Genomic DNA, 21879 nt, shown 5'->3' with positions numbered 1-21879 from the left:
TCCAGGGTGCTGAGTGGAAGCAGCGGTTTCCCTCCCGCCTCTCAAGGACGCCCTGCAGAAGGTGCGGCTGCTCCTCCCCGTGGCACGCAAGCTCCCGGGCACCGCCTCCCGCCTCGGCCTCCCAAAGCGCTAGGCTCACTGGCGTGTGCCGCCGCGCCCGGCCCTCCCACCCCAGCGGTGCTGAAGGCCGAGGTCAGAGCCAGGACTCCCCCGGGCGCCCGGCAGGTTCCCGAAGGCCCGCGTCCTGCAGGGCCCGTTCCGGCGCCGCCGGCCCAGCCGGGCAAAGGCACCTGCAGGGCCCTGATTGGGCGGCGAAGGTCACGTGCCCACCATCCACCAATCACGTTAGACGGGAGGAGCGGCACCTGTGACTGCCCCGCGGTGGGAGAGGGGAGGCGCCCCGAATCCATTGTCGTGGTCTGGATGCTCCTGCTGGGGACGTGGGGGGCACCGAGGTTAACGGCAGCAGCCAGTGACTACCTGGAGGCACACACAGACCCCCAGGGTGGCAGGAGTGGGTCTGGGAGAGGGGGCATGGGGCCTGAGGCGCTGCTTGGAGCCCAGGGACGCCCCTCTGTGTCGAGGACTGCGCCCACCCGACCTCTGCTGCTCAGTCTGCGTGGGGCTCGGGCCCAGTTTTCCTCCCGCAGGGCCCTGCATGGGCGGGGTCAGTGGCGGGGGCTGTGATCCCAGATCTCCCCAGTGTCCTGCGATAAGACGGCCCCGGGAGGGGTGCCTGCTGAGCTGAGAGCAGGACCCTGGGGCGGCTGACAGCTGCTCCTAGGCTGGCTTGGGCCAGGGGGATGTTGGAGAGTCGAAGGCTCCTCTGGGGAGCTCAGGGGAATGAACAGATTATTTCCAACTTTTCTTTTCCTGGGCCAGCCTCCTGAAACGCTAGCATTGTGCTGGTAAGACAAGGCACAGCAAGCTGCCCTTCTATGTGGGCAGTGAGGCCTGGGACAGAGCCCAGTCCTGGAGTCCTGAAGTCCTGGAGGCCGGGTTCTGTGAGTGGCCAGGCTAGGGCTGCCACCCAGGGCAGGTTGTCGAGGCCCAGTACATCTCCTGGGATGAACCCAAGTCCCTTGTAAGCAAGGCTGGGTGAGGGGAAGAGGTGGCCAGGACAGGAAATCTGGGGTGGGAGGGGGCAGCCAGGACAGGGAATCTGGGGTGGGAGGAGGCGGCCAGAACAGGGAATCTGGGGTGGGAGGAGGCGGCCAGAACAGGGAATCTGGGGTGGGAGGGGGCGGCCAGGACAGGGAATCTGGGGTGGGAGGGGGCGGCCAGGACAGGGAATCTGGAGTGGGAGGGGGCGGCCAGGACAGGGAATCTGGGGTGGGAGGGGGCGGCCAGGACAGGGAATCTGGGGTGGGAGGGGGCGGCCAGGACAGGGACCTGGGGGGAGGAGGTGGCCCGGGCAGGGGCTCACAGGCCAGGCACACTGTGAGTGGGAGGCCCTTGGCTCACCCTTGGTGACCCCGTAACATGGAGCCCAGCAACCAGAGGCTTCAGCTACCTGTGTGGATGGGAGGAGAGTCAGGAAGGGGACTCCACTCCCTAGCCCTGTCGTCCAAGGAGTGCCAGGGCAGCTAGAAGCCCCAAACCTGTCAATGCCCTCCCTGCCAGCCCTCTTTTTACATTTTATGTTTACATTTTTAGAGATGAGATCTCACTCTGTTGCCCAGGCTGGAGTCCGGTGGCACATCATAGCTCACTAGCTCACTGCAGGCTCAAACTCCTGGGCTCAAGCAATCCTCCCACCTCAGCCTCTCAAGTAGCTGGGAGCACAGGTGTGCACCACCACCCCCCGCTAATTTTTAAATCTTTTTGTAGAGATGGAGTCTCGCTGTGTTGCGCCGGGTGATGTCAAACTCCTGGGCTCCAGCAATCCTCCCACCTTGGCCTCCCAAAGTGCTGGAATTACAGGCATGAGCCTCTGTGCCAGGCCTACCAACCCTTTCTTTCAGGCAGGGCCAGCATGGGGTGCCCACTCCCATTAGTGGGGCTTCCCAGCCCTGCCCCTCTCTCTGGGCAGAGACTGCCTTTGAAATGCCCCCAGCCGTCCTCACCAGGGTGCCTGGGTGCTCTGTAGGCCCCAGCCTCCCTACTTGCCTGCTCGGGGCACCTCCACCCCGACCTCATGGCCACAGGGCCCCTCCCTGGTCCTGTTCTTGCGCCAGGGCCACGGCCCACGCTGTGGTTCAGGCATGTGCAGAGCCAGGCGGGGTGGGGCGGGGGGGTGGCTGGCAGGCCCGGGCCCTGCAGGGGGAATGCCCAGGTTTGGCCACAGCTGGGCCCTGTCCCTTATGGCTGCGGCAGGTCATGCTCTCTGCCTGAGATGAAACATTCTGTGACAGGGTGGAAGGCTGAGGAAGGCTGCGTGAGGCCTCTGAACCCCCAGCATGGAGCACTCGGAAGGGGGCTGAAGGGGTGCAGGGCCTCAGGAATGAGAAGATGAGGTGGAAGGTGGACCTGGGGGCCCCTCCTACCCCGCCTGGCTGGAACCCAAGAGACCGTAGGTGGGTGGGTGGTACCTGAGGAGAGCCTGCACCACACAGCCCACCCCAAGCCTGCCCTGGGCACCACCTCTCCTGCCAGTCCTGAGGAGGGAGGCAGAGAGGCACACCCCCTTGGGAGGGGCACCTGCTGGGTACTTGCATGAAGAGGAGGGTCTCTGGGTCACCTGCCCATGGCCACTTCCTTCTCGCTGTCCCCGTAGGCCCAACAGCTGCCAGGATGAGGCTGCCATGTGGCTTGTGGCTATGGCTTTCCTTGCTGAAAGTCCTGCAGGGCCAGACCCCAAGCCCCCCGACACTCCCGCCCCCGATGCAGAGCTTCCAAGGAAACCAGGTACAGGGGTTTTGAGGGAAGGAGAAGCAGCCGGCTGGGTCTGAGTGCAGGGAGAGACTGGTGGCTGAGCAGGCCTGGGGATGCCGCCCAGAGAGTCAGGACCAGCCCTGCTTCCTGGAGGGCCCGGGCGGGCCCCCGACCTCCAGCAGAGGAGGGCCCAGCACAGACCTTCCTGGCACCAATTCCCTACTGTCACCCCCGCCCATCGCTCCCTCTGTGCGTGAGGGGAAACTGAGGCTTAGGAAGGCCGCACAGCCACTAGCCAGGGTCACCATGTCCCTGCCAGACCCAGGGTCGGCTCCGGTTCTTGCCAGTGTCCCTGGCGCCAGCCCAGCCGGGAGCACTGCTCTCTGAGGGGTCCAGAAGCTGCCAGAGAAGTCAGGAGGGGGCTCCTGACCTTGCCCACCGCCACCCCTGCCTCCCACTGCCCCTGCCCAACGCCGCCCCTGCAGTTCCAGGGGGAATGGTTTGTCCTGGGCCTGGCGGGCAACAGCTTCAGGCCGGAGCACAGGGCGCTGCTGAACCCTTTCACCGCAACTTTCGAGCTAAGTGACGATGGCCGCTTTGAAGTGTGGAATGCCATGACTCGGTGAGTGGCTCCCTGATGTTCCAAGCAGGTGAGGAGCATCCTGGGCCTGGGTCTCAGTCGCCAGTGGCTCAGGTGCACCATGGGCCCTGTCCCAGCACGGGCAGCGTCATGACTCTGGCTGCCAATGACAAAATCCAGCTGGGGAGTATACAAAGAAGTGTGGGCACTGGGTGCGCTGGCTCACGCCTGTAATCCCAGCACTTCGGGAGGCAGAGGCAGAAGGATCACTTAACTCAGGAGTTTGAGACCAGCCTGAGCAACATAGTGGGACACTATCTCCACTCATGAGGCTTGGCCACTCCCGCCATGGGTCCCTCTGAATGAGCGGCTGAAATCTCCTGGGGGGCCCACCTTGGCATGGAACTGCCAGCTTCCGGAGTCTTCCGCCTCCACCCGTCCCCTCCCACAGAGGCCAGCACTGTGACACGTGGTCTTATGTGCTGATACCAGCAGCCCAGCCCGGGCAGTTCACGGTGGACCACGGTGTGGGTAAGCCAGTCACAGGAGGGAGAGGCGGGGTGCGGACCCACAGGGATGTGACGTCTGTGCCCCCTCAGGGCCTGGGGCAGACAGAGAGGAGACCCGGGTGGTGAACAGTGACTACACCCAGTTCGCCCTGATGCTGTCCCGGAGACACACGAGCAAGCTGGCCGTCCTCAGGATCAGCCTGCTGAGTGAGCCCCCCACCCCACCCTGGGCCTGTGTGTGGCCCTGGAGGCACCTCCTTCTGGGCTTCGGGTCAGACCCTGCCTCCCCACCCCGCCTGGAGTGACTTGGGGGCACAGATAGTTCAATCTCCCACCTACCCAGCCCCCAACCCCTTGCCAAGTGCCCAGACCCACGCTGGGCTCCCTGGGCTGCAGGCAGGAACTGGTTGCTGCCTCCCGGGACACTGGACCAGTTTTTCTGCCTGAGCAGAGCTCAGGGCCTCTCGGATGACAACATTGTCTTCCCAGATGTGACTGGTAACGTGGCTCGCCTGCGGGCATGCTGGGCATTAGGCACGGGGCCCGCAGGAGTGAGTTTGGTTGACCCTAGAGGGGCTGGACTCAGTGTCTGCCCAGGGAGCTCAGTCCCAGCCTGCACTCAGGGGTCTCAAGGCTCCTGGGTCCCTGCCCTCAACCCAGGCTCTGAGCCACCTCCTCCCGCCCCGGGTCCCCTGTCCTGGGCCGCCTCCTCCCGCCCCGGGTCCCCTGTCCCGGGCCGCCTCCTCCTGTCCCGGGTCCCCTGTCCTGGGCCGCCTCCTCCCACCCCAGATCCCCTGTCCTGGGCCACCTCCTCCCTTCACCCATCCCTACTCACAAGGAGCTTGGACTCATCCCAGGAGGTGCCCTGGACCTCAGCAGCCTGCCCTGGGTGGCAGCCCCAGCCTGGCCACTCAGAGAACCTCAGCCCTCAAGGCCTGACTCTTCCTGTGGGAGGGCGAGGTCAGCCTGAGCCCCTCCTCTTCCTGGAGGGGTGCCCACCATACCCTTCTGATTCCTGCCTCTGCTCCTTTACATGTACATAACTACATGCACACGTACTCACACATGAGCAAACATGTACACACTAGCACATGCTTCCACGTGTGAACACCTCACGCACATGCCATTCACACTTGCACACATGCTGCCTACCCATGCACAGTCACACGTGCTGGTCTGCACACACCTGTACGCACCTGCACGCTCGCTATGCCAGGCCTCCTGGGTCTGCAGTGAGTCTGGGCATGGGGACAGACAGGGCCAGGTGAGGGGCTTCCTGAGGACCTGGGACTGTTGGCAGGGCAGCCGCTGTGGGTCACATCTTCTGCCCCTTCTCAGCCTCCCTCACCACCCCCTTCCCCTAGACCCGATGCTGGTCCCCTTTCTCCCTCCTTCTCCTCACCCAAAGCCACTTGCCCCTCCTTTGTGCCCTCCCTTGCTTCCTCCTGGGCTCTGTCCCCTGCTCCCATCCCGACTCCATCTCCCCCACCAGACTGGTCACCCCATGCCAGCGTCTGTTGAAGGATGAAGTAGCTTCTGCCCAGCCCGGACCTGCCTCACAGCTGCGTGAGCTCTGCCCTCCTCCACTCTCAAACCTGAATAAATGCACCATGCCCAGAGTCCCAGAGTGTGACCACTGTGACCTTGGGGTGGGCAAGGAGACAGAAGCAAGGAGACAGCTGACCCTGTAGGGCTGCAACAGCTCCTTCTCTGGGCACACTACAGCCCCCCAGCTGGCTCTCTGGCCAGTGTGTGTGCGTGTGTCAGTGAGGGCGTGCACATGTGTGTTCATGCGTGAGTCTTTGCCCATGGTTGCAGGTTGTACAAGGTCGTTTCCAGGCCAAGGCCCCTCCATCCCTGCCCCTTGGCCATCGGCTATGGGAGTTCGTAGGTGCTTCTCCACCTGCACCCTGGTCAGCACTCGGGGCTGCCGTGCCAGATGCAGCCCCGGGAATGCTCAGAGCCCGAGCTGTCCTAGGCAGCAGCCACTCTGTCAGGGAAGCTGGCGTGGAGCTACCAGGGCCCAAGAACAGGAGGAGGCCCTGGTGCAGATGCCCCAGACCTGGGAGAGGGGATGCAGCAACAAGCAGCCTCAGGCTGGAGCCTGCTGGGCTCAGAGACACAAAAGATTTGAGGTGGCCGGGCGCGCTCAAGCCTGTAATCCCAGCACTTTGGGAGGCTGAGACGGGCGGATCACGAGGTCAGGAGATCGAGACCATCCTGGCTAACACGGTGAAACCCCGTCTCTACTAAAAAAATACAAAAAACTAGCCGGCCGAGGTGGCGGACGCCTGTAGTCCCAGCTACTTGGGAGGCTGAGGCAGGAGAATGGCGTGAACCCGGGAGGCGGAGCTTGCAGTGAGCTGAGATCCGGCCACTGCATTCCAGTCTGGGCGGCAGAGCGAGACTCCGTCTCAAAAAAAAAAAAAAAAAAAAAAAAGATTTGAGGCCTCAACCCAGACGCCCACTCCCAGCCTGAGCCCCCCAACCCTGACTGTACACCCCTACAAGATGGCTACATTCGGACGCCCACCCCCACCGGCCAGCCAGAGCAACCCACTTCTCAGCCCTCTGATGTCTGTGTCCATCTCGGCCCCCACTGTCCTCTGGGCAGGGAGAGCAGGACACTGCCCAGGGCAGCTATGGACCCTAGTGGTCTCTGGCCTTGCTAGAGAGCAAAGAGCATCCACAGACCCTCAACTTGGAGCCTAACCTTCACCCACCAGGAGCACCTGCTGCCCAGGAGCATGGCCCTGCTTAGAATCCTTCTACCGTCATGCGCACCTCCTGCTGGGCAAGCTGTACAGGATCCAGGCAGATTCTGGAATTGGAAGATGGACAGAGATAGCAGACAGACTGGACTCCCTCCCTGCCCTGATGACCCCAACAAGATGGACCCCCATAATCAACTCAAACGACACCAGCTGTGGTGCTTACTGCAGCCACAATTCAACCTTTTCTTTGTGTCTGACTCCCCAGCACACAACCCTCACAAGGGCAGGCACAGGCCTGCTTTGTCCATCACTCTATCCCACATCCCACATGGCGCCTGACACAGAGAAAGCTGCTGAATGATGGATGGATGGATGGATGGTTGGATGATGGGTGGGTGGATGGATGGATAGATGAGCGAATAAATGGATAAATTGAAGGATGGGTGGATGGGTGTGTGAATGGACGGATGGGTAGATGGTTGGATGATGGATGGGTGGATAGATGGGTAGATAGATGGATGGATGGTTGGATATAGGGTGGATGGATGGTTGGATGATGGGTGGATGGATGGATGGATGGATGTTTAGATGATGGGTGGGTGGATGGATGGATAGTTGGATGATGGGTAGGTGGGTGGATGGATGGGTAGATTAGTGGATAAATGGATGGATGGAGGGGTGGGTGGATGGATGGGTTGATGGTTGCATAATGGATAGGTGGATAGAAGGGTAGATGGATGGACGGATGGTTGGATAATGGGTGGGTGGATGGATGGATGGTTGGATGATGGGTAGGTGGGTGGATGGATGGGTAGATTAGTGGATAAATGGATGGAGGGGTGGATGGATGGATAGTTGGATGGACGATGATTTTTTGCTCTTTTTTTCTTGTGCTCTGGATGAGGAGGCTGAGGTTGAAAGCAGCAGTTTGGTTGTGTCTGGATTGGGAGACATTCTATACTGTGTGGTCATGAGGACACAAGCCTGGGTGTCAGAAATCCTGGACCACGGCCTGGCATGTATTAGATTTAACCCTGGAAAGGTTGAGAGTGAAGGTGGCTGTCTTTTGGCAGAAAGGGCTTGTTGGGTGTTCCTTCCTGAATATGTCAAGGAAGGGTCCCTCCACCCTGGAGTGGGGGTCAGACACAAGGTCCCCCAGAGCAATGGCCTCACTCTCTACTCTCTTACTCCTTCTCCTCATCACTCCTCCTGCTGGGCCACGGTGTCCCCATGGGTGAGACTCACTCTGCAGGACCAGGACCTGTGCCTTCACCAGCCCAGGGCCTGGGCCATGCCCTCACCCGATGCCTGGCTGCAGTAGGGGATGGCTCCTCTGTGGGGTCCAGGCACAGGGAACCAGGCCAAAAGAGAGGAGTGGCCTAGAGAGGCTCAGCTTGAGAAGAGAGCCCTACCCTGCCCCTGACAACCTAAGACAGACTCTGGAGGCCACCTTCTCCCTCTTGGCCTGGCACAGCCTTTGCCGGTGGGAATCCTTTTCAGTCCCTCTGCACAGATGGGAAAACTGTGAGGTTCAGGAAGGCTGGCTGGTCTCTTGGCAGGGTCACCCTGCCCCTGCCAGCTTCCCTTCCCCAAGGCAGGGAACATAACCCCGGCTGCAAGAGCATGACCACCATATGCAGGTGGGAGCCACTGCCTTCCTGGCACCCAGCTACACCCTCCGGTGGTGGCCAGCTCCCTGGACAAAGGCACAAGCAGAGAATAAGACTCCTCAACAGTACCCTCCTCTTCCCTGGCAGTGTCTCTGCAAAGCCCAACACACTCCCCTTCCCTCCACATCAATTCCTGGCTGGGGAGACAGGAGATGCTGCCTAGGCCTGTGTTCCTTCCCAGCTTCTATGGGGAGGGTGGAATTCAGGCCTGGCTGGATCCAGGGCCCCAGCCACCCCCTTCTGCTTCACTGGCCCTGGCCAGAGTGGCTGTGCCGTCCCACTGGCCACTTGGCTCCCACCTGGGTTGCAGGATGGTCTCTCTCCCAGAAGTCTTCAATCCTGGATGGAGGCTGTGTCCCCCCATCAGTAGTCAGGGAGTCCCTCCACACAGCCCTCCGTCTGTCTTGGACTCCAGCTACCACAACCCCCCTCATCCCATCGTTCCTGGGGTGACACAACTCTCTCTGGCCCTGGTGGTAGCCCCTGTGTGAACCTCCTCCCCTCAAGTCCCCCAGGGGCACCAGCACTTCCCGGCTGAAAGCCGTTTCCCGATGTCTGCATGAGGGGACGGGGCTGGGAGCAGGTAGCATGGAGCCGAGGCCAGGCAGGTGATCCAGGAATGCCTGCCGGCGTGTGAGCCCAGAGGCCTGGGGCTGGACACTGACGGGAGAGGGCGTCTGACTGCCCACCTGTCTGCTTGCTGGAGTCAAGTCAGGCTGACCCAGTGGAGTGGGGTGTCCTGCTGGCCCCTATCCCCATGTCCCAAGCACAGCAGCCCAGGCCCCTGTGGGTGGCCAGATTGAATCTCTTTATCCTGGCCTGAGTGGAGCCGCTCCCAGGTCACCATCTGGGCCTGCTGGGCCTGGGAACAGCCTGTGCCTGCCCCTCCCACAGAACAGGGTCAGTGGGGTTGGGAGCAGGTAAGTTCTGGTGGGTGAAGGGGCTGGACCCAGGGCTGCCTTCCGTCCCTCCAGTGGTCACCACCACCTCCCAGATCAGGCCCTGCGGTGGCAGAGGGGGCCTTTCCCCGAAGGCCAACTGTGGTCCCTCTCAGCCTTGTCCAGGGCCCGCCACAGCCACACAGAGCCTGTGCCTGCGATGGTGACTACACGAGCCTGTGATGGTGACAGTGACCACAGACAGACCACCCAGAGCTCGGGCTGGGTATGGTGGGCTCTGGTGGGAAGCAGCTCCCGCACGGCTCATGGTGGGGAGGGTCTCCTCTGGTCCTCACTCCGTGATACCCCTTCCCAGAGCTCATGTCCCCTCGGGGCACTCTACCCATGGGACACCTGCCCTGGGCTGCCCCACGGGACAAGCGCTCCACCCACGCCCACTCAGACACTGAGAGGCAGCCCAGGAGGGGCTGGGCAGGTGGGAATGGAACTTTCGGGTCTGGGCCAGGCTGTCCACAGGCCCAGGAGGGGAACCGGGCCCAGCTCCTCTTCACACTGTTCAGACCTGGGGCGACCAGGGGCTCCTGGGTATCCACCCCAGCACCCCAGACCAGGAAAGTGAGGCAAAGGTGGTGGAAGACCTGCCAGAGCCGCCCGGCACCTGGGCCCATGCTGCTTTCCTGGGGTCAGGCTACAGAGCCCCTGGGCGGAGCGGGAAGCACAGGGTCCCCTTAGTGCTGCTCTGTCTTTTTGGGTCCTGGGGCCCGCTCCTGTGCAGGCTTCATCTGAGGGCTGTGGCGTGTGGTGGGGAGGCGGACACAGCTGTGCCCTGACCTCAAGAGTGGCCTGACCTGGGTGCAGGGCTGGGTCTGCCTCAGAAAACAGACACAAAGGCCACACACTATGTGATTCCATTTACAAAGTTCTAGAACAGGCCAAGCTCCTCGCCAGTGACAGAAATCAGGTCTGCAGCTGCTGCGTCCGGGGTGGGGACGCTGTGGGGTGGGGTAGAATGTTCTGTGGCCGGGGTGAGGATGCTGCCGGCAGCTGTGGGGGTGGAATGTTGGAATGTTCCGTGTTGGGGATCGCAGCGCTGCCTGCAGCTGGCAGGAGGTGGAGGGGGTCTGGAATGTTCCACGTCGGGATCAGGTTTTGCTCACGTGGGTGTTCATTGAGGTGTGCGACTCAGGTGCCCATGTTGCTGTGAGACGGCTCCCACGGTGGGACGTGGTGATGGTACGCTGGAGGCCTCCATGTGCACCTCTTGCCGTGTGTGGGTGAAACTCCTCCTGTTGAGTGCTGGGCTCCCGGGTCGGGGTCTGGGGGTGCAGCACGCATTCATGTTCGCATTCTCAGAACACCCACTGATCCCCTCCCACCAGGCAGAGCCCGCCCTCCCTGCCTTCATGTCTGCAGGGCCTGGCACAGAGCAGGAAGCCGCTGGGCACTGACTGTGGAGCTCAGAGCTGTGTTGGTGGACCAGGCACCGCGTGAGGCCACAGATGGTGGACGTGGGTCTGCCCTGCCTGGCCCACTCCTCCTCCACACTGCCCTTCACAGCGCATGACTACACAGCCAGGGCCCTGAGCCCTGCAGGAGGAGTTGAGGGGTATACACCAGGACTGGAAGACCTGGCGCTATTGCACAGAGATGAGGGGGGAGGCCAGGCTCCTCAGGAACTCGAGTGGAAGCCCCACCCACCAGGGCCTGCAGGAACAGGGCTGCGAGGGGACTGTGTGCAGGTGCTGCTGGGAATGGGACCTGGAGCCTTGGCTGAAAGGGGCGGGGGCTCCTGCTGGCCCCTGAGCCCAGGGCCGCCCAGCTCAGCCGGACCCAGCACTCCCTGTCCTTCAGGCCCTGCCCGATCCAGTCTCTTTATCTTGGCCGAGAGCAGCACCCTCGCGGCCACCATCTGGGCCTGCTGGGCCGGGACCAGCTGCCTGCGGGTTTCCAGCTCTGCCTCAGCTTGTTTTCTGTAGGAGGAAGAAGGAGGGTTGGGGGCAGAGTCATCCAGGGACTGAGTGGGCGGCATGGGGGGCCAGACCTGTGGTGCAGGGCTGAGCTGGAGACACCCTCAGACCGTAGGCCCTGCTAGCTTTCTCGCGATCCCCAGGAAGCACGATTTCCCAGTAACCCCCTGGCGTGAGAAACTTGGCCCTGGTTCGCCGATTCCCCGATACTCACCCCACGCGTCCCATACATACAAGGCGGGGGACTCAGGGCTCCCGGCAGGACGGCCCACAGGGTCAGGGCAGACACCAGGGCCCCCACACAGGGGGACCGGTGGGCCGAGGGACCCCTCTCTAATCCTGGAGTGTGGGGAGGGTCCAGCCTCCCAGTCCCCAGGGCTTCGTGTGTGTTGGAGGCCCCGCTGCTGGAAAGGGGGTGCTATGTGAACGTGTCCCCAGATTTCATGTGTTGACGCTTCATCCCCAAATCCACTTTTTTTTGTTTGTAAGACAAGGTCTTGCTCTGTTGCCCAGGCTGGAGTGCAGTGGCACAACCTGTGCTCACTGCAGCCTCGACCTCCCTGGCTCAAGCAATCCTCCTACTTGAGATTTCAGCCTCTCAAGTAGCTGGGATCAAAGGTCCGCCACCACGTCTGGCTAATTTTTAAGTTTTTTGTAGGGACGGGGTTTCTCCGTGTTGGCCAGGTTGGTCTCGAACTCCTGGGCTCAAGCGATCCTCCTGCCTCGGCCTCCCAAAGTGCTAGGATTACAGGCGTGAACCACCTTGCTCGGGTCTCAGATCCACATGTTGGTTGGAGATGGGGCCTCTGGGAGGTGATTAGGGTTAGATGAGGTCCTCAGGGTTGGGCCCATGGTGGACTTGATGGCTTTATGAGAAGACAGAGACCTCAGTTGGCAGCTCTCACCCTCCACCACACTGTAACTCGGCCCCTCAACCTTGGACTTCTCAGCCTCCTGAACTGTAAGAAATAAATTTATTTTCTTTGTACATTTCCAATGTCAGGTATTCAGTTATAGCCACAGAAAACTGACTAACATGAACAGGGTGAAGTTTAGCGGGGGCCTTGTGCAGGGGCAGCCCAGGATCCTCAGAGCGAACCCCAGGCAGCTCAGCCCACCCCAGGGGCTCTCCTGAGGTGGGCCATTGGGGGTCCACCTCCTAGTATCCTCTTGGCAAACCAGAAATAGGAGTGGGCTGGGGCCGTGGGATCTCAGACAGGGAGTGGCTGTGGGTACAGTCACCATGGTGAGGGAGGAGCAGCTGCCCAGGATGTATCAGGGAGGCTGAAACATTGTCTCCATCTCCCTGTGCAGGGCTTGCCTAGGCGTACACACACCAGGCAGGCACCCACACACAGACACATGTGAACACACAGAGGCACACACGTGTGCACACAGGCATACACAGGCACACGTGTGTACACACACAAAGGCACACGCATGCACACAGGCACACATGTACACACATGCACAGGCATGCACACACACACAGGCACACCCATGCACGCACACACGTGCACAGGTACACACATGCACACAGGCACACGTGCACAGGCACACACAGGCACATACGTGCACGCACACACGCATGCACACAGGGCCTTCGCTCTGTGACACAGTCTCCCTTGTTTCTTCTGAAACATCTCCCCAGGGATGTGGATGTGGGCTCTGTTGGACAGGAATGCTGGTAGAAAGCTATTTTATTTTGCAGGAAATTGTCTTATTTCTTACGTTTGTGTGGATTAACTGGGATTGGGTTTTTTTCCACCCAGCCAGCAATTGTGCACTTCAGTGGTGATCAGAGCGAGTCCCTGGCCCTGTCCCCACGGGGACTCTGCCCTGGGAGGGGATTCAGGGTTGTAGGGATCCTCAGGCCGGACCCCGAGTTGGCTGGGAGGGTGCCGATGAGCATTTTGCCCCGTCCCTGCCTGACTCAGGGCACAGAGCCCAGGGCCTGGGAGTGCTCAGGGCAGGAGACGCAGCAGATGCCAGCATGAGGACGGCCCAGTCTGGCAGACAGATGTCAGACAGAGGAAGAGGAGGCAGTCCACACGCCAGTGGGGCCAGAGGCCTGCACAGAGCACCATTCCCACAGGGTCTGAGTCCTTGTGGGATGAGAGAACCCCACAGTGGATGGTGAAGCCGGTGGGCCTTCCGCATCCAAGGCAGGCGTCCCCTTGCTGTCAGCGGGGCCCCAGACCTGCCCTGGAGGCATCCCTGACCTCCAAAACCAGGATAAGGCCATGAGCCCAGGAGATGGGGCTGGTTGGGGGCAGGGAGGAGGAGAGGGGTGGATTCTAAGGCTGGGCTGAGGATGTGGCCTGGAGTCTGGGGATTCTTGTGCTGGAGCCAGCGGAAGCCCCTGTATGAGGGGAGAACTGACTGCACCGCTCGGCTGCAAGGCGAGGCACGGGGTTGGTGGGCTGTGGGGCTGGGGCTGGGGGTCAGCTCTGGGAGCAGCACGCAGGCTCAGGGAACCCCTCCGGAGGTGCCTGGGAGTTGGGGGAGGGGGCCCACCTCATACCCACACTGTCCTGTGACCCACCCGGGGGGACCACCCCAGGCCTGGCAGAGAGCACCGTGCCCACCCTGGCACTGGAGGTGGTTCTGGGGTTTGGGGGAGTTTCTCTTCTGCTCCCCCCTTCCCCTCAGGCTGGAGAGTGCTGGGGTTCAGCCTCCTGTGACCATGGGGCACCCTGGGCAGAAGCTTGCTGACGAGGGGCCCTGCGGGCCTGGCACTGACCTCAGACGGGCAGGGAGTCCGTGAACCCATCAATTGCTGCCTTGGGCAGCGGTGGGCGTGGCAGTACCTCAGGGTTCAGCACCTGCCTGACCACCTGGCATCAAAGCTGCCAGTCCTCCGCAGTCCCCGCACTACCTGCCACGCCCTGCTCGGCAGAGGAAGGAGACTCGGGCCACACCCACGGAGGGACCTGCTCTGGCTCAGCATGGAATCCTAGGTTGTAGCCGCCTGCTTCCCCGGCTGTGTTTGCGTAGCAAGGTGGCTGAATCTGCACAGAGAGCAGGACGCCAGCCAGGTGTGCGCCTCCCGGGAAACCGTCCTAGAGAGGGGCCAGGCCGCACACCTGGGGCTGGAAGGCTCCATGACTGGATGTTTGCAAGAAACAGAAAGAAGCTTCCGTCCCGTCTCAGCCACAGGCACGCCGGATCCTCTGCTGCTTTGCCACAAGCTCGGGGGTTTCCCTCCCACAGCCTCAAGTGGACCAGGCAGCCCTGGTGTTGCTCCCTGGGTGCTCTTGACCGCCCAAGGCGGCTAAGGAGAAAGGCCTATCTTGAAAGGACTGGAAAACAGTGCGTCAGTATTTTAAAAATTAAGCTACACCATCATAGGACCTGGTTATTGCCTTCCTGGGTATTTACCCAAAAGAGACACAGCACACACCCACGCACGATGCGTGTGCCCACAGCGGCTTTATCTGTAAGGGCCCCAAACTAGAAACACCCCCAGGTCCACCCACAGGTGAAGGAGAATAAATCGTGATGTGTCTGCACAATGTGACACTGCCCAGCAGTGAACGAAGGAGCTACCGATGCTCTCGACAACCTGCACGGGCCCCAAAATAACCGCGCGGGGCGGAGGGCGTCCGGCAGCCAGAACGGTGCACGCGGACTGGCTCCACGCAGGCGAAGCCCCAGAAACACAGGCTCATCTCCAGCGAGGAAAACACAGCAGTGGCCTGGGGGCAGGGGAGGTGGCGGAAAGAGGAGGGAGGGAGGGATTCCGGGGGGCTCAGGGAATCTTTAGGGCAACCAACACAGTTGCCCCCTGATCGCAATGATAGTTTCATGGGTGTGTGCATCAAAACGTATCACAGAGTTTGGGTGCGGTGATTCACGCCTGTAATCCCAGCACTTTGGGAGGCCGAAGTGGGTGGATCACCTGAGGTTGGGAGTTTGAGACCAGCCTGACCTATATGGAGAAACCCATCTCTACTAAAAAATACAAAAATTAGCCAGGTGTGGTGGCGGCATCTGTAGTCCCAGCTATTCGGGAGTTTCAGGGAGGAGAATCGCTTGAACCCGGGAGGCGGAGGTTGCGGTGAGCTGAGGTCGCACCACTGCACTCCAGCCTGGGCGACAAGAGCGAAACTCCGTCTCAAAAACAACAACAACAACAACAAAAAAAAAACGTTTTGCAGAGAAGGACTCAGAAGCCAATGGAAAAGCCGCCAGTAACTGAAGCTGGCCCAATATGAGCCACGAAACAGGATGTGACACTAGGGTGTGAGCCAAAGTGTAAAATACCTGAGGTCCACATGGATGTCAGTGAAGGGCTGTGCCTACCCATGGGAGAGCAGAGACAAATCTCGGTGCAGCAAAGTTGCAAATGTGTGTGAAATCCCCTTCCGGGGGAGGTGGGGGTCGCACAAGGGACTTCATCCAGAGAGGACAGTTCAAAAAGAAAAAGACGGGCCGGGCGCGGTGGCTCAAGCCTGTAATCCCAGCACTTTGGGAGGCCAAGACGGGCGGATCACGAGGTCAGGAGATCGAGACCATCCTGGCTAACACGGTGAAACCCCGTTTCTACTAAAAAATACAAAAAACTAGCCGGGCGAGGTGGTGGGCACCTGTAGTCCCAGCTACTCGGGAGGCTGAGGCAGGAGAATGGCTTAAACCCGGGAGGCGGAGCTTGCAGTGAGCTGAGATCTGGCCGCTGCACTCCAGCCTGGGCGACACAGCAAGACTCCGTCTCAAAAAAAAAAAAAAAAAAAAAGACAGAGAGGCCTGTAATCCCAGCACTTTGGGAGGCCGAGGCGGGCGGATCACAAGGTCAGGAGATCGAGACCACGGTGAAACCCCGTCTCTACTAAAAATACAAAAAATTAGCCGGGCGCGGTTGTGGGCTCCTGTAGTCCCAGCTACTTGGGAGGCTGAGGCAGGAGAATGGCGTGAACTCGGGAGGCGGAGCTTGCAGTGAGCCGAGATCGCGCCACTGCACTCCAGCCTGGGCGACAGAGCGAGACTCCATCTCAAAAAAAAAAAAAAAAAAAAAAAAGACAGAGAGGCGCAGGGTTCGGGTGAGGGAACCCCAGCCAGGTACCAAGGTCAACGTGGGCAGTGAAGGTCGCACTGATGGTGTCCCCCGTGTGACATGGTGGAAGCCCCGCCCCCATTCTCTTCCTCCCCGACCATCACCGGATTCAGCATGAGAAACTCAGCAGACAGAGCCCAACTGAGGGGTGCCCCACAGACACCTGAGCAGCACCCCTCAAGGCCGCTGAGGTCATCAAGGACCAGGAAAGGCTGAGAAACGTCACTCAGGAGGAGCCCACGGATGAGAGACACAATGTCACGTGGTGACCTGGAAAGGGACCTTCAGTAAGTAACGGAATCTGGAGAAAGCCTGGACGTCAGCTGACTGGACGTCCCAACACTGGCTCACTGATTGTGACAAAGGGATCACACGAATTAGGACGCCAGCGAGCGGGAAACTGGGGGAGGGGCACGCAGGAACTCCCTCATCTGTCTTCACATTTTTTTTCTGTAAATATAAAACATTCTATGCTGGGTGCAGCGGCTCACGCCTGTAATCTCAGCACTTTGGGAGGCTGAGGAGGGCGGATCACCTGAGGTCAGGAGTTCGAGACCAGCCTGGCCAACATGGAGAAACCACATCTTTACTAAAAATACAAAAATTAGCCGGGTGTGGTGGCGCATGCCTGTAATCCCAGCTACTCGGGAGGTTCAGGCAGGAGAATCACTTGAATCCGGGAGGCAGAGGTTGCAGTGAGCTGAGATGGCGTCACTGCACTCCAGCCTGGGCAACAGAGTGAGACTCCGCCTCAAAAAAACAAAAACAAAAACAAAAACATATATATCTATATTTCTATATATCTATCTATCTATATATAAAATATATATCTAAAGTAACCATTTTTTGTTATGTATTTATTTATGTTTGAGATAGAGTCTGGGCAACAAGAGTGAAACTCCGTCTCAAAAAAACTCTGCCTTACCTGGGGGTAAGGTAGAGACCAAGGACCCACAAGATGCTCCCCAAACCAGGCTGAGCTCCAGGGAGCTGCTTGGACCCTGGAAGAGGACAGAGGCCCCCCAAGGCCTTAGGGGAACCCGGAGACTGCTGGGCCCAGAGGGAGGTGTCTGGACCCTCCAGCCTGTGCCCACATCCTCTGGCCCACCTGCCCATCATGCCTCTGCCAACAGGGCCCAGAGTTGATGCACCCCCACAGCCAAGTGTCTGAGTCACCAAACCCTGAATTCAGAAACGCACATGTTCCCCGGGACCCCTGAGAATTGGGCTGTGGCCAGGCCAAGGCCAAGGCCAATGTCCTCTGGGGAAGCCCCAGCCTAGGTCAGCAGTGGCCTCCTAGGGTCAGCCATCCCCAGGGGCCTCATTACAGGACCAGGGTGGTAAGAAGTCCACAGCTGCCCCACACAGCAGCAGTCGAGGGGAGGCAGGTGGGCTGGGGGCCCTGGGGGAGTGGGGCCAAGACCTGCTGCGCCCGTGAGACAGGAGGCTTGGAGGATGGGGGTGGAGCTGCATCAGGGAGGTCCTGGCCCAGACTAGACCTGTGGGCAGAGTAGGGTGGGTGCCAGCAGCCTCAGCACAGACACATTCCGTCCCACCCACCACCAGCGCTCCCCTCTGCAGCTTGTCCCAAGTCAGGGAACAGCTTGGCCTGATCCTGCTGATGCCTCAGGGCAGGACAAGGCGGGGAGGCTCCAGGGAGGCCACCCATGCTGGGCACACAGTGGACCGTCGCACCGTGTCTTCCGCCATCACACCCAGACCCAGGGCTGGCCAGGAGCCTTCGGGGCAACAGCTCTGAGGATGGATGTAGGCGTACGAGGGCAGGGACCCGGGCTTTGGGAATCAGAGGTGAGGCTTGGGACCTCCCTGGGAGCTGGTGGTCTCTGCGGGTGCCCACCCCCAGCCCACATTTCCACCCCCGTTCCCCTCCGAAGGTTGAGACCAGGGAATGGTGGGCGCCAGTGGAACGCATGCTCCTCAACCTTTGCTGGGCCGAGTCCAAGGAGGGACCCCTACCTCCCCAGCCCAACCTCCCTCTGCCCCGCCTCTCCCCTTAGCCCCCCTGCTGAGGAGGAAGAGGAGCACCCTTCCTGCACTTGGAGAAAAAGAGGTTGCTTGTCCTGGGGTGGGGGCCAGCAGGGGACCTCATTACCAGGGGGTCCCAGCCCAGACCCTCACCCACCCCCTTCCCTACCCCCTTCCTCACCCCCTGCCAGGCCGGCTGCTGCCCAGGAGTCCTGCCCCCTGCAGCCCCGTGGGGAGCCCTGGGACCCCTGTGGGTGGGCCTCACCCTGCTGGGGACACTCCAGCCACAGCAAGGGCCCCCAGAGGGGCCTGAACGTGCCTTTCCACAAGATCCGTCTCCAGCCTCAGGAAGGAGCCGGTGAGTGGCCTCCAGGATGGGGAAGGAGGAAGGAGGGTGCAGCTGGGCCAATGGGCCTGACTGCCACAGTGCGCATGGCCCCCACGGCCCTGGAGAACCCTGCCAGGTGGGAAGAGCTCACACCCTCTGTGCAAGTGGAGAAACTGAGGCTCAGGAAGGCTGCCCACTCCCTGGCCAGGGTCACCCATCCCTGTCAGATCCAGGCTCCTGCCAGAGTACAGGTACCAGCCCAGCCTGGGACCCTTGCCTGGGGAGGGGGTCCTGGCCCTGCCCACCACCAGTCCCTGCAGTTCTAGGGGAGTGGCGCGTCCTGGGGCTGGCAGTCAACACCTTCAGGCCGGAGGGCAGTTCCCAATTCAGGATGTTGGTGGCAGCCGTGGTCACGTCCAGCCTGCTCAGCTGAAGCTTGGTGCCAACAGCCCCTGCCAGGTGATGGGACTGCCCGGGGAGGGGAGATGGAGGCCTGGGGGTGGAGACCCCTCATACAGACAGGCAGGTGGGCAGACCCCGTGGGCGGTCCCCGTGGGCAGAAGGAGGCAGCCCCTGCCTTGAGGGAGCTCACCCACATCCTCAGCACAGCTGTAGGGCCCCTGCTCCTCTCCTGGGGCCTGCAGTTTGGAGGAGGAGCCTGTCCTGAGATCCAGGGGCAGGGGAAGATCAGGGCAGGGTGCAGGGCCAAGGGACACAGTGACTGTGGCTGGGACGCCCCAATTCCACACATGCAGTGAGAACTTCCACGGGCAGGGACATGGTCGGGGTGGGGACAGGCAGGCTGCCAGGAAGAGCAGCCTCAGGAAGAGTGGGGAGCAGGACCCTCCGGGAGGCCAGGAACCCCCCCCGCCAGCTCACCCAACCTGCCCCTCCCCAAAGCCTTCGCCCCAGCCTCTCCCCACCACAACCTCCTCCTCCCACAGGGACCCACTCTGCGAATGCTGGGCCAGGACCCCTGTCCCTCAGAAGCAGCCAGATCAGAACATTCTTAGAGGCCAGGAGGCTGAGTCTTCCCTGCCTGACACCCCAAGAAAGGCCCAGAACTGCCCCCAAGTTAAGGACACTCCACATCTGTAATCCCAGCACTTAGGGAGGCCGAGGCAGGAGGATCAACTGGGGTCAAGAGTTCGAGACCAGCCTGGGCAACAGAATGAGACCCTGTCTCTACAAAATAAAATAGAAAAATGAGCTGGGTGTGGCGGTGCATGCCTGTAGTCCCAGCTACTTGGGAGGCTGAGGAGGAAGGATCGCTTGGGCCCAGGAGGCTGCATTGAGCTGTGATCGTGCCATTGCACTCCAGCCTGGGTGACAGAGCAAGACCCTGACCCTAAAAACATAAATAAATTAAAAAGGACACTGCAGGGAAGGTCTTGGTGTGGCTCCAGAGGGGGCACGGTCAGCAGCCTGTCCCCAGCAGTAGGGTCCTGACCCTCACCTGCTCCCTGCAGAGGTGCGGCTGGAAAATGACAAGATGGAGGCTACGCCGGAGACCAGGCGCCAGGAGAAGGGACATAGGCCCAGCTGCTTGGTGAGGCCCTGAGCACGGTGGGAAGGGGCCGCCCAGGATCCCCTGAGGGCTGGGCTGGGAGGGAGGGTTCTCCCCAGGGCTCACCCCCCTTCTTGGCACAGGGTAGGGGAAGGAGCTGGATTTCGACCTGAGGGAGAAATTTATCAAATTTGACCAGATCCTGGGCATCAGCCTTGACCACATTCCCTTCCTGCCCCAGACTGGGCTTGGAACCTGGGCTGCTCCTGGCGGCCCTGCCCACCCACAGTCACCCCGTGCTCAAGGACAGTTGGATCCGGCTCCTCCTGGCACAGACTGTTTATTTCTGATGGGGTGGTAGGGGCAGGTGTGGTTGAGCCTCCCACGGGGAGGGGGCACCAGCAAGGCTGGGACTGGCGGTGAGGGTGGGGTCGCCAAGGGCCGGGCCAGGCTCCACTGTTCTCAGGACAGAGTGGCAGGCCCAGGCAGAGAATCGCGGAGGGGCTGCAGTGACAGAATGGAGACGAAGAGACCTGCGGGGGAGAGAGGGGCAGAGCGGGTGCCAGGGCCGGGAGGAAGGAGGGCCTCGTGGATCCCAGCAGCTGCCTCCCTCCCAGCTGGGTGCTCTCCTGGCCTGTCCCACACTCTCAGGTGAACAGAGCCAGATTCATCCTCAAACACAGGCCACCCTCCATGGTGCCCAGCAGAAACTGCCTTAGGCTGGGGGGCTGGGACCATGGGGTGACCAGAGGCCATGGAGGCCGGTGACTGAGGGGCCCTGCCAAGCTCCACAGCACCTGGCACCCCCTGCCCCTGCTAGGAGCACTTCCCTCACCGCTCGCTCTTCTCAGAGCTGTGGCTCCGTCCTCCAGGGTTGCCTCGAAGGAACCCCAGAGTGAGAGGCAGGAGCCCCCATCTCAGGGGTGTGGGTCCAGGCTCCCTGTGGCCACCCCACGTTCCCCAGATGGGAGCTAGGAGACCCTGAAGATCCAGGCCCAGCCCTGACCGAGGGTAGGCACGGAGGTGGGGAGCAGCCTCGAGAATCGGGTCTCCACTTGTGCCCTGCAGGAGCCAGCCCCTTGCGTTGAATGGTCCTTCTGGCTTCTGGTCTCTGTGGGGAGCGGTGCCCAGCCTGGTGCTACAGTGACCCAGGGGTCCTTAGGCGAGGCCCTCCCAGGCTTGGCCCCTGCCCAGACCCCGCTGGCCTGGGGAGCTCCCGCCCAGCCCCTAAATGGGCAAGGTGGGGACACTTTAGCCCTGACCTTCCATGACCTAGCTGGGTGCTTCCTGGAGTCAGACGGGGCCTCAGAGGTCCACAGCACTGCTCACAGCACCGGGATCCTGGAGCTGAGTGTCTTGAGGCTGGGGGTGTGGGTGTGGTGTCAGGGGTTAGGCCACCCCCTCCTCACGGCCCTGCTGCCTTTGGGATGCAGCAGCCTCTGCCAAGCCTGCTGGAGCCCCACATTGGACAGATCGCTGCAGCACCCCCAAATTGCCCTTTGTGCCCCAGAGACAGCCAACCCAGCTCTGGCTCCAAAGTAGCAAAACTGGCTGCAGCTTGGCCATAACTGTCTTTGGACCTCATGGCCAGCAACGCACATACGAGTCTCAAGTCCCAGGGACACACCTGCTCCCCTGTCCTCTGCCTCATCCCCGGCTGCTGGGGAGGCCTGACCTCCAGGGTGGTGCTGGGAGAGGCGGCCAGAGGCAGCCAGAAAGGGTGAGTGAAGAGGTGGCCGTTCCCAATGTCAGCCAGGAACAGAGAGGCGGGCTGGGTGAAGAGCGGTCCCCATGCTTTGAGCAGCTCAGAGATGCTGAGGGGGGGCGGTCCCACGTGGCCCGTCCACTCAGG

General features: G+C 61.1%; 2 protein-coding genes across 3 annotated transcripts; both read left to right on the top strand.

Moving 5' to 3' along the window:
• Positions 1–346: 346 nt before the first annotated feature.
• LCN12 (lipocalin 12) lies at positions 347–6856 on the top strand. 2 transcript variants are annotated; one of them, XM_015116303.3, is made up of 11 exons: positions 347–1004; positions 1657–1787; positions 2355–2516; positions 2717–2847; positions 3300–3436; positions 3846–3925; positions 3994–4110; positions 4300–4401; positions 4761–4863; positions 5396–6038; positions 6352–6856. In XM_015116303.3, exons 4-10 carry the CDS (start codon positions 2734–2736, stop codon positions 5592–5594), a joined length of 852 nt encoding a protein of 283 aa, XP_014971789.3. In that variant the 5' UTR covers positions 347–1004; positions 1657–1787; positions 2355–2516; positions 2717–2733; the 3' UTR covers positions 5595–6038; positions 6352–6856.
• Positions 6857–17861: 11005 nt separating this feature from the next.
• Positions 17862–20147, top strand: LOC114672688 (proline-rich protein 31-like). The gene is made up of 4 exons (XM_077967078.1): positions 17862–18015; positions 18384–18550; positions 18841–18979; positions 19990–20147. Exons 1-4 carry the CDS (start codon positions 17968–17970, stop codon positions 20071–20073), a joined length of 438 nt encoding a protein of 145 aa, XP_077823204.1. The 5' UTR covers positions 17862–17967; the 3' UTR covers positions 20074–20147.
• Positions 20148–21879: the final 1732 nt, after the last annotated feature.

Source organism: Macaca mulatta, chromosome 15 (genome assembly GCF_049350105.2).
Source record: "Macaca mulatta isolate MMU2019108-1 chromosome 15, T2T-MMU8v2.0, whole genome shotgun sequence".
Lineage (NCBI taxonomy): Eukaryota > Metazoa > Chordata > Mammalia > Primates > Cercopithecidae > Macaca > Macaca mulatta.
This window is presented reverse-complemented; position numbering and strand designations above follow the sequence as displayed.

Bases quoted from the DNA above. Each gene is read 5' to 3' on its own strand.
- LCN12 (XM_015116303.3), top strand. From the start codon at position 2,734: ATGAGGCTGCCATGTGGCTTGTGGCTATGGCTTTCCTTGCTGAAAGTC. The intron at 2,848-3,299 runs GTACAGGGGTTT...CCGCCCCTGCAG, and splicing joins AGAGCTTCCAAGGAAACCAG to TTCCAGGGGGAATGGTTTGT. The intron at 3,437-3,845 runs GTGAGTGGCTCC...CCCCTCCCACAG, and splicing joins GTGTGGAATGCCATGACTCG to AGGCCAGCACTGTGACACGT.
- LOC114672688 (XM_077967078.1), top strand. From the start codon at position 17,968: ATGGATGTAGGCGTACGAGGGCAGGGACCCGGGCTTTGGGAATCAGAG. The intron at 18,551-18,840 runs GTGAGTGGCCTC...CAGTCCCTGCAG, and splicing joins CCAGCCTCAGGAAGGAGCCG to TTCTAGGGGAGTGGCGCGTC. The intron at 18,980-19,989 runs GTGATGGGACTG...TGCTCCCTGCAG, and splicing joins GTGCCAACAGCCCCTGCCAG to AGGTGCGGCTGGAAAATGAC.